The sequence below is a fragment of the Micromesistius poutassou genome, assembly GCF_964030765.1.
Source record: "Micromesistius poutassou genome assembly, chromosome: 12".
Taxonomy (NCBI): Eukaryota; Metazoa; Chordata; class Actinopteri; order Gadiformes; family Gadidae; genus Micromesistius; species Micromesistius poutassou.
In genome coordinates this window covers 3,604,182-3,615,076 of record NC_140282.1, presented here as the reverse complement: position 1 = coordinate 3,615,076, position 10,895 = coordinate 3,604,182, and the positions used below count along the sequence as shown (strand labels likewise).

Genomic DNA, 10,895 nt, shown 5'->3' with positions numbered 1-10,895 from the left:
TTAACAGTAGGCAACTATTATCAATGCATTGCCAAGACAATAGTCCCATATTTACCCTTTTACTCAAAAGCAAACAGAGCTTGATGGAGCAGAAGACATCTTAACAAGTTCACTGCAAACAAGCATTGTACAAACACACAAACACTCTTGTACTCAAAGATGATATTTGTTGTATTCATTGACTTCTATTTTTTCCAAAGTAGACTTATTGTGTATATAGACATATTTTCTGCAGATTTGTAGCTCTACAATTGTTTTTAATTTTGTATCTTTTCATTCTACTGCTGTGATGTCCTTGCTGCTGTAACACTAGAATTTCCCGTCTGGGGTCAATAAAAATCGTATTTGAAGCAACTAAAGAACCAGATAATGTGAGAAGGAACATCCATAGAATGTTTTTTGTGAATTGAATGTCAACATATGTTGACATTCAACATATGCTGTGAATTTTTTATATAATTTTTCATGTTAAGAGTTTGACAGTATATTGTAGCTAGCAGTTGTGGAAAAGACATAATGAGAAAGACTACATGTCGCCTATGACATATAACATCAGACGGGAATCTAAAGAAAGAACAGCCTATTTTGTTGGAATGGTGACATTTTGGTACAAAACACACAGGCATCTTGATCTAATGTTTGCTATGGATGTCTCCGTAGATTATGGCAAAATACGCAGCATTAGCATTAGCACTGTGATTTGACAAGTGGAGGGAAAATGTGTTATGGGGTGACGTCACATAGGCGACATGTAGTCTTTCTCGTTATGTCTTTTCCACAACTGCTAGCCGAAGAATCATACAATATACTGTCAAACTCTTAACATGAACAATTATAATAAAAATTCACTGACAACATATGTTGACATTCATGGCACAATTAAAACAGGACCAGAAAATAATTATTTTCTCACATTCACTTGCATTAACGATTTTTCAACCTAGAGGTCCACTGGGGTTTAGCGGAAGGGGCGGGACTTACCAGCTCTATTCCCGCCTGGCCTCTGCTCCTCACGCACACTTTCATGTTTCCCTAAATGTACTAAGAATAAAAGCTGTACTACAAAAAAAGTTGGACTATAAATAAACGATGTACGATGAATAAATGATGCACGATGAATAAAAGCTTTGTCAAGAATAAAATATGTACTACGAATACAAGCGTTATGATGAATAAAAGATGACCTCTGAATAAAATATGTCCTCTTAAAAAAAGCTGAACTCCGAATAAAAGCTGTATGGTGAATAAAAGATGTACAATGAATGGACATTCACACTACATAAGCAAGCAGTATGGATTTTTAATTTCCAGTTTTGTTTATTTAGAGGTGGAGTTATAAACCGTCTGACTTGGAAACGTTAAATACAAGAAGTGTCATTACAACCCAAACATATTTCAACATGTTATAAAACATCCTAATGCACAAATTAAACAAAAGTCATATTCCCAGCCCAAATGCTGGATTACACATGGAAAAATAATTGATTGCAAGGGAAATTAATATTTTCTGCTCTTTAAACAACATGATAACCGGTATCAAAAACTTTGGCTACTTTAAAGGTTATTTCCCTACACACAAATTGTCCCCTTGGATTCCCTTCAACCAGAACTTCTCTGAGAAAATCTCTGCTTCAGCTGCAGCTGTCTGGGGGGAAAACTCTGGATCTACTCCGCAGTATCAAGTAGCTTTGTTCAACAAGATTCTCCCTGGGCTGGCCTTTAGTTACGGGATCGACCACCAGAGGGCGCTGTTTCTACTTGCGGAAGCGCTTGAAGAGCGGGTGGCATCCCTTGGCAGCGGCAGCGGCCGAGCGGCCGCCCCGGCTGTGGTACTCCATGTAGACGGCGTCATCCGCCCCAGACATGGAGCTCATGGTGCCCGGTCGCCGCGAGAACTGAGAGAAGAAAAAGAATCACCAAAAAATGTCAAAGGCTGGAAATACCTGTAAGCATGCACTCCCATAGTGTCCAACTAAAAGTAAATCAGAGTAGTTATTCATTGAGACCTTATTATGATATCATTATGATATCATTATAAAATAGTCACCGAAACTCATTACATTACTTGTTGAAAATGTTAGATAATATAATCAAATGTTATATAATGTAATCTTAGATAGCGTAATGTTATATTCTATATTCTTATATAATTGTATGCTATTTATGTTATATTTTAACATATTATGGTAAGTAGTATGGTATGTAATATAATGTTATACATATTTATGTGATATTGTAATATATAAATTTTATATATTCTATTTTAATGTGATGTTATAAAGGATATTTGAATATAATGTAACATAAAACGTATATAATTAAACAATATTGAATTATATTTGAATCTAATGCTGTAATATAAAATAACGTTGCATCATGCCCTAACATAATGTGAACATAATATGATCTCACCGTGGGCCGGCCCCCCATCTCCCCCAGCACCACCTCCTCCTCGGCGTCCAGGTCCGAGGCGGCGATGACCTTCTGCAGGAGGAGCTGCTGCTCCTCCCGCGTGGAGAACATCAGGTCGTCCTCCTCCATGCCCGCCATCTTAGTGATCACCTGCACATGCACACGCACATGCACACGCACACGTGCGGACACACGCGCAGACACAGACACAGACACAGACACACACACACGGTTAAGGTTATGAGTCATGGGCTTTCGGTTAAGGGTTAGGGGTTAAGGGCAAGGGGTTAAGGGCTGGGGGTTAAGGGTTAGGGGTTAAGGGCAAGGGGTTCCGGGCTAGGGATTAACGGTTATGGTTTAAGGGCTAGGGGTTAGGGGGTAATGGCTAGGGGTTAAAGGTTAGGGATAAAGGGCTGGGGGTTAAGGGTTAGGGGTTAAGGGCTAGGGGTTAAAGGTTAGGGGTTAAGGGCTGGGGGTTAAGGGCAAGGGGTTCAGGGCTAGGGATTAATGGTTAGGGTTTAAGGGCTAGGGGTTAGGGGTCAGCGTAAAGGTGTCAAAGGTCAAGGGGGGCAGTATCTGACCTTAAAGCTGTATCCCTGGTCCACCAGGAACCTCTGTCTCTTGGTAGAGTAGGCCATCTCCTGGGTGTCTTGGGACACCAGAGAGTAGAAGTAGGCGTTGTATTCCTCCGCTACCATGCCTACACAAGCAGGAGGACACCACAACAAGTAGAGACACAGCAGCTAGAGACCTAGTAGACTAGGGTTGAGTGATATCGCTTCTTTAAAAAGTGTCTCACCCCAAAGCATTGCGGTTTATCGTTCAACCGTCAAAAAAGCTACTTGTATAAATCGAGCCAGAGCACATCATACAACATTTGTTTGCAATTGGCCATGAGCTGCTACACCATTTTCTGACACATCTGGTATGCGATTGTAAGCAAATCACTTTTTCCCCCCAATCTAGTTTCATACACAATAAACCCATTATAAAATCCAGTATAAGGCGACCATAAGCTTACAGTTCATAACTTTGTGTAAGTAGGCTAGGCTAGCACTAAAGCTAAAATTAATTATTGAATCAGAATGATATCTGTTAAGTATATACACACATACACTAAATACATACATAGACACATACATCTGTTAAGTACATACACACACATACAGTACATACATACATACATAGATCTGTTAAGCACACACACACACACACACACACACACACACACACACACACACACACACACACACACACACACACACACACACACACACACACACACACACACACACACACACACACACACACACACACACACACCTTTCTTGGCTCTCAGCACCCGGCCAAGCCTCTGGGCCTCCTGCCTCCGAGACCCGCCATGGGAGGAGATCTGGATCAGCACGTTGGCCTCCGGGAGGTCGAAGGACGTGTCTCCTACCTGCAGACAGAGGTAGAGGACTGTCAAGACGGGCAGTTCTGTGGACGTTGGGGATGGAACCCAGAACCCCCCACAGGCGAGAAGGAATCACCTTGGAGATGAAGATGGTGTTGATCTTGGGGTTGTGTTTGAAGTTCTGCAGGATCTGCATGCGCTCACCCTGAGAGGTGGGGCCGTAAATGTAAGGTCTAGTAGAGAGAGAGAGAGAGAGAGAGAGAGAGAGAGAGAGAGAGAGAGAGAGAGAGAGAGAGAGATCGATCATTTGACCCAAAAATCAAAATCGCAATCAAAATTTTATAAATTGCACAGCCCAACCTCTCCGTGGCTGTGGATCTTACTTGTTGAGGCGGATGGCGTACTCCTTGAGGGCAAACACATTGTCGGCGAACACGATGATCTTGTCGTTGCGGCGCTCGTGGAAGCGGATGAGGAACTGGCAGGCGCGGAACTTGTTGGGGTTCATGGTGTAGAGGAGGATCCTCTTCTTGGTCTTGATGGCGACGTACTCCCGGTAGAACTCTGGGGACATGGGACACCACACCTGGGGGAGGACGGGCCCACCATTAGAGACCTAGACCCTCCTAGCCCCTAGTATACCCTAGTCCCACATCGCCCCTATTATAACCTAGCCCCTAGCATACCCTAGCCCCGCCTAGCCCCTAGTATACCCTAGCCCCTAGTATACCCTAGCCCCCCCTAGGCCCTAGTATACCCTAGCCCCTAGTATACCCTAGCCCCCCCTAGGCCCTAGTATACCCTAGCCCCGCCTAGCCCCTAGTATACCCTAGCCCCTAGTATACCCTAGCCCCCCCTAGGCCCTAGTATACCATAGCCCCACCTATCCCCTAGTATACCCTAGCCCCTAGTGGACCCTATTCCCTAGTTTACTCTAGTCCCCTCTCGCCCCAAGCCCCCCCCCCCCAGCCCCTAGTGGACCCGGTTGGCCTCTAGTGGACCCAGTTGGCTCCTAGTGGCCTGAGTGGACACTGGTAGTCTCTGGGGGCCCGTAGTGGATCCTAGTGGACCCTAGTGGACCATGACGGCCCCTAGTGGACCCTGGTGGCCCCTAGTGGAACCTGGTGCCCCCAATTAGCCCCTAGTGGACCATTGTGGCCCTACTGGCCCCTAGCGCCCCCTAGTGGACCCTGACGGCCCCTGGTGGACCATGGTGGCGCCTAGTGGAACCTGGCAGCCCCTAGTGGATCCTAGTGCCCCCCAGTGGCCCCTGGTGGACCATGGTGGCCCTACTGGCCCCTAGCCCCACCTCAGCACACTGGACCTTGGCGATGTATCCGTTGTTCTGCAGCTCCATCCAGTTGGCCTCGAACAGCTTGGGTCCGATCAGGAAGTTGAGGTCCACGATCTTGTCGTCCTCTCGGACCAGCGTGGCCGTCAGACCCAGCTTACAGTGGGCCTGGACGATGGTCAGAACCCGCCGGAACATCTTGGCTGTAGGCAGGACACAAGTCATAGTTGAGTGAATCCAGTGCAAATATCAAAGTCACCTCTGGTAATATATATTTACCTCAGGTTACCTCAGGTAACTTAATATTTATAATATTTAATATCACAATATTAATATTAAAATAAAAATTCAAACACAATGTAAGCAAAGAGAAAATAAAATCTGTTTATCGAGTGTATGAATAAATGGGAAAAAGTTGTCCCACAAATCAGACTTTAAATTAATCACGATTCATTCTGCTGGGGTTGGGGATCAGTGGAGGCGTGTTAAGAGGAATGGGTTAGCCTAGGCCTGCAGGGCTTTCAGCATTGCAGCAACTAAATGTATGCATAAAGTGGGACCAACAGAACCAAAGTATGTAAATAAGGTAAAACAAACAGCAACAGAGTGTATATAAAGCTGGACCAACAGTAATAGAGTGTGTAAATAAAGTTGGACTGACATTAACAGAGTGTGTAAATAAAGTTGGGCCGACGGTAACAGAGACTGTAAATAAATTTGGGCCGACGGTAACAGAGTGTATAGATAAAGTTAGGCCGACGGTAACGGAGACTCTAAATAAAGTTGGACCAACAGTAACAGAGTGTGTATATAAAGCTTGACAAACAGTAACAGAGTGTGTATATAAAGTTGGGCCGATGGTATCAGCGTGTATAAACAAAGTTGTCTTCTTACCAGGTATGGTGTGCACCTCATCCAGTATGATCAGGCCCCACTCCTGGCTCCTCATCCACTCCATGACGCGCTCGGCCTCCCAGGACCTCTTGGTGGTGTGGCCCAGCATGGAGTAGGTGCTGATGGCCACCGAGCAGCCGATGGGCTTGTCCTTGGCATCCGACGTGAAGCGGCAAATCTGGGAGTCGTCGATGGTCGACCACATCTTGAACTGGGCCTTCCACTGCTCCACCGACACAGACGAGTTCCCCAGCACCAGGCAGCGCTTCCTCACCGTGCAGGCTGCCGTCACGCCCACCAGGGACTTACCCGCACCTGCACCCACACACACACAAACAGACGCACAACGCACGCATACAAATCCACAATACAACACACACACACACACAAACAGACGCACAACGCACGCATACAAATCCACAGTACAACATACACACAAACAGATGCACAACACACGCAAACAAATCCACAGTACAACACACACACACACACACACACACACACACACACAAATCCACATAACACACACACACACACACGCACACAAATCCACAGTACAACACACACACACACACACACACACACACACACACACACACACACACACACACACACACACACACACACACACACAAAAGGAGAGAACGCCCACTTTACCAACAATTATATCAGGAGAAAGTTCTAGCAATGAACTTTGGGTTTTTCGAAACCGGGTTTCCTTTAGATTTAACTCCAAGATCATGTAATATGTTAATTATACATCTATATTAATATTCATATATTTCAAAAGGCTGATGAAGCAAATTCGTACCACAGGGCAGTACGATGACGCCGGAGCGCGCACGCCCGTTCCCGAACATCTTCCGTAGGCTCTTCTCCTGGTAGGGCCGGAGCACGGCCGTGGGCTTCAGGTCCATGTTGATGTCCGGGTTCACCGTGTCGTTGCGGAAGTCGTACTCCGCCAGCAGGGGGTACTCTAGCTGGATGCAGCGTTTCTGAACCTCCTCGATCATCTCCTGGAAAAGGACGAATGGACGGCCGGCAGGACGAACACACACACACACAGCCACAGCCACACACACAGTTAAAATTCATATTAAATGTTTTAGTACAAAGTATTTTCACTAACAGTAATGCTGAACTATTGACCTGTCGTATCTCAAAGGACACGGTCTGTGTCTCCTCCTCCTCCTCCTCCTCCTTGTCCATCTGCTCGTAGTAGCTGAAGATGTCCTCAGGAACCAGCGCGGTGGACGAGGCTCCTTCTCCTGCCGCTGTGGTTGAGGTCGACGCTGCTCCTGACCCTCCTGCCTTCTCCTGCACAGATCTAGCGATCTAGAGAGGAGAGATAGTCTGAGAGATGTACTTAGGCAAGACAGAGATAGGGATCGACCGATATGGATTTTTTAGGGCCGATACCGATTGGGATTTTTTTCCATCAGCCTTAGCCGATGACTGATATGCCGATACCGGTTTTCTTGAGCCGATATTTGGAGCCGATACTACACTGGAAATCCAGAGTTCTTGTGAGAGCACAATTTGAATTTGCTCAGCGAGTCTCTCTGGGAACGAGCAATATACTCACTCCCCAATTCCCCTGCCCCAGAACATTAACCAATCACATTGGTGTATCTGATATAGGCAGGCCAAAAGCGTTGTTGTTTTACCAACCGGATACGGAAAGAGTCTTATCTATTGGTTAGCTCCGCTGGTCTGGATACGTCACCCCTTGTATTCTTCTGATTGCTCGTAGTGTTATCCAATTGCGTGCAGTGATATTTTCAAATGCATGCTTGGTGCCGCCCCTCGAGTCGGGCCATTTTCATTACTCATTGCCAGACCCTACAGCTTTCGGATGTGGGTCTGGATTTCCAGGCTAAGCCGATACTGCTTTTGCTCCCTCAATTTACGGTTTGTTGTAGTTAGGTCAGTAGAGGAAGGGTCGACCTACAGCTGACTTGCTGCTGATGACCTCCGTGATGAGCTCTGTGTCCGCTCCATCTGCGGTGCGCAGGCGACAGTCTCTGATGACCGAGTCCTGCAGGAGGTTCTGGATCACCTCCGGAAATGCACTCTCCACAAAATACCTGAGCAGACACACAGTGGGGGAGCAGGTCAGAGAGGTGCAGAGAGAGTAAGGAAAGTTAGATGGTAGAGAGGTGAGTAATTGGTTAATAAGCTAGAGAGGTGGTAGGTTGGTCATTTAGTTCAAGATATAATCAATTGGTTAGTTGATTAGAGAGGTGGGTATAGTAAGTTAGTTAGATAGAAAGGTGGGTAGTTAGTTTGTAGGAGTTAGTTAGTATATTAATTATACTGTATTATGCCTGTAGTAGTACAGGTCAGTAGTACTATATTATACCTGTTGTGTTTGAGAACCATCTTGACTTTTCCGTAGCTCACAGTGCAGAGCTGAGGAATAGAAGGAAGGGGATGACATCAGTGTTTCCCATACATAGACCAATGTGTGGCACAGCGCCACAGATTCAACAACGAGCGCCACAAATTGATTCCGCTTTTTAAATTTATTTTTATTTGAACGCATTTTTAAGTATAAATATCTCATGCTCTCACGCACACGCAACAAATGTCACGCCAAAAAAAGTAAAATACCTGTTAGATCTCTCGTTGCTTCGGACGAGTGCTAAATTGCTGCGGCTGTCACCCCCCCCCACTATGCCAGCCCGTAATCCCGTACCAACCCTACCCCCCCTCCCCCCCGTCAACAATCCCGTCCGCCCACAACCCAACTCCCCCTAGGGAGTTATATACCCAACTAGGGTTATATATGTGTGTGTGTGTGTGTGTGTGTGTGTGTGTGTGTGTGTGTGTGTGTGTGTGTGTGTGTGTGTGTGTGTGTGTGTGTGTGTGTGTGTGTGTGTGTGCATACACACACACACATTCACTCCACTCAGTTAGTAGACTCAATTTGCTGTTCTTATTTTAGTTAAAGCTAGTTGAATTGGTTACATGTTGATTCTAGTTGACTCGAGTTGACCCTGCCATTACCTTGATGAACTGAATAATGCCGTCAGGTACGGATGTCTTGCTGAGTTTCTGCAGGTACTCCACGATGTCGGAGGTCTGCAGGCCGACACTGACGGCGGCGTACAGTGAGTAGGCCGTTAGCTTGTACTCGTGCTCGTGGACGGGTCGGCACACCGGCTCAGCGATGGCCACAAGGAAGTCCTGGGCGTATTTATAGACCGGAGAGAAGGCCTCCAGGAAGATGTGGCCGTCTGGGGCCTGCGATGGGAGGGGGAGGTCGGGAGAACAGGTGTAACACAACACTGGGGCTGTCTGGGTGAATCTTTATACAAACAGTGGCAGATGTATCTCTAGTCATCTGGAATGCACTTTGTTTATCTGTACTGTTGCGGAGGACTAAAGAGCTGATTAAGGTTCCACGCAACGCAAGGACCATGCAGACGCCTCAACGCCGTCGTGAACCTTGTTTTGGTTCTGCGTCGGGTTTTAGTGAGCGGACCAATCACAGCCTTTGTGGCTGTGGCCACGGAGGAAGGTTATAATTTTTGGGAGGCGCACGAGAGGCCCTTGCGGTGGACGCAAGGAAGGTCCGCAAGGACGTAATGGGTCCATAAACCCCCTTGCGATGCATGAACGTGGGACCATAATCAGCCCTTTAGAAGGCACTTTGAAATTTTATATTCCTGCTGTTGCATTACATTACATTACATAAAACAGGGTGGCTAAACCACTATATAGGCAGATATGGAATGAGTATCTTAACGAGATGTCTCAGCAGCTGTATGTTGGGAGTGGAGTGGGGCTCTGACAAGGTGATGAAGTATTTGGGGGTCACATGCAGTGTTGGGTTGACATTAGTATTGTAAAAGTATTTTCAGAGAGTCTCTAACTGTGTGTGTTCAACTATTATTGTCACATCAAACGTAATACATGTACAACTAGCATTAAAGTGCTTTATCTACTCCATCAATCAATTGTGCACAAACTAACTAAAGAAACACTATAATATGGACGTAACCTGCAGGTCCTTACCACCCATAGCGGTCGTGAGGAGTGGTCGTTCTTCAGTAGCATCTGGGCGCGGTAGTCCTTTGCTCCGTACTCATCCAGCTTAGTGGTGGACTCCTCCACATGCTTCCCCGCAGCTGCAGGGATCTCCTGGGAGTCAGCTCCCCCCACCTCTTCATCATCATCCTCTTCCTCGTAGGAACGCTTTTTGGACCGCTTCTCTGGGGGCGGAGGGGAAGAGATAACTCAGACCTTAGTGGCATTTTAGATAACTAAAATAACATTCTGACTAACGACACTTTTATTCTAAGCTACTTACAGGTGAGGCAGTGAATAACCGAAACATAGGAAAGGGTAGTGACGAATAACACTGAGAGGAAAAGTGCTGCGTAGATGGCGTGACAGCAGTGTTAACTTATGTTCTGTTACTCCAGAACAGTTAGTTAAACATAGAGCTACATCTGGATAACTGGACCGATACTGGAGCTCTCCCCAGATGACTATTGATCACGGGAAACCGCTTGAAGATGATAAGCCATTCTATTAAGTGATGATTCATGTTCTATGATGTATGTATTTTATATGACGTTAGATATTGTGATTCAAAGCTTCTTCTGTGCCGTGAGTTACTCACCCCGGTCTGCTTTGTCCTTCTTCCCCATCTCAAAGATCACACTTTAATAAACACAGGACTCATGTGTTTATATTAACTTATAGGTCTTCATCTACCGATAAGTTCTAAAGGTATCAAATCAAACTGTGTCTGTGGCTGCTGCTAGGGATAATGAGGATGATGATGATGATGATGATGGCATGGTGGTGGTGGCAGAGGAAAACACACACAACACTTCCGCAGCGCTTACCACGTGGTCCATACCTGGGCGCTGATTGGATGTATGGTTTTAT

The 10,895-nt window shown here is 46.1% G+C and overlaps 1 protein-coding gene across 1 annotated transcript; it reads right to left on the bottom strand.

The window, feature by feature from the left end:
* Positions 1–67: 67 nt before the first annotated feature.
* Positions 68–10,806, bottom strand: ercc3 (excision repair cross-complementation group 3). Its single transcript, XM_084476616.1, has 15 exons — positions 10,624–10,806; positions 10,014–10,210; positions 9,003–9,239; positions 8,356–8,405; positions 7,945–8,080; positions 7,143–7,328; positions 6,805–7,009; positions 5,994–6,308; positions 5,118–5,302; positions 4,192–4,394; positions 3,945–4,041; positions 3,736–3,853; positions 2,994–3,112; positions 2,413–2,562; positions 68–1,895 (listed from the first exon to the last, which is right to left on the bottom strand). The coding sequence occupies exons 1-15, from the start codon at positions 10,649–10,651 to the stop codon at positions 1,755–1,757; spliced, it is 2,367 nt and encodes a 788-aa protein (XP_084332742.1). The 5' UTR covers positions 10,652–10,806; the 3' UTR covers positions 68–1,754.
* Positions 10,807–10,895: the final 89 nt, after the last annotated feature.

Excerpts from the sequence above, each read along its gene's own strand:
- ercc3 (XM_084476616.1), bottom strand. The coding sequence starts at position 10,651 with ATGGGGAAGAAGGACAAAGCAGACCGGG. Across the intron at positions 7,329-7,944 it reads TCATCAGCAGCAAGTCAGCT|ATCGCTAGATCTGTGCAGGA; the intron begins GTAGGTCGACCC and ends TCTCCTCTCTAG. Across the intron at positions 4,042-4,191 it reads TACGCCATCCGCCTCAACAA|ACCTTACATTTACGGCCCCA; the intron begins GTAAGATCCACA and ends TCTCTCTACTAG.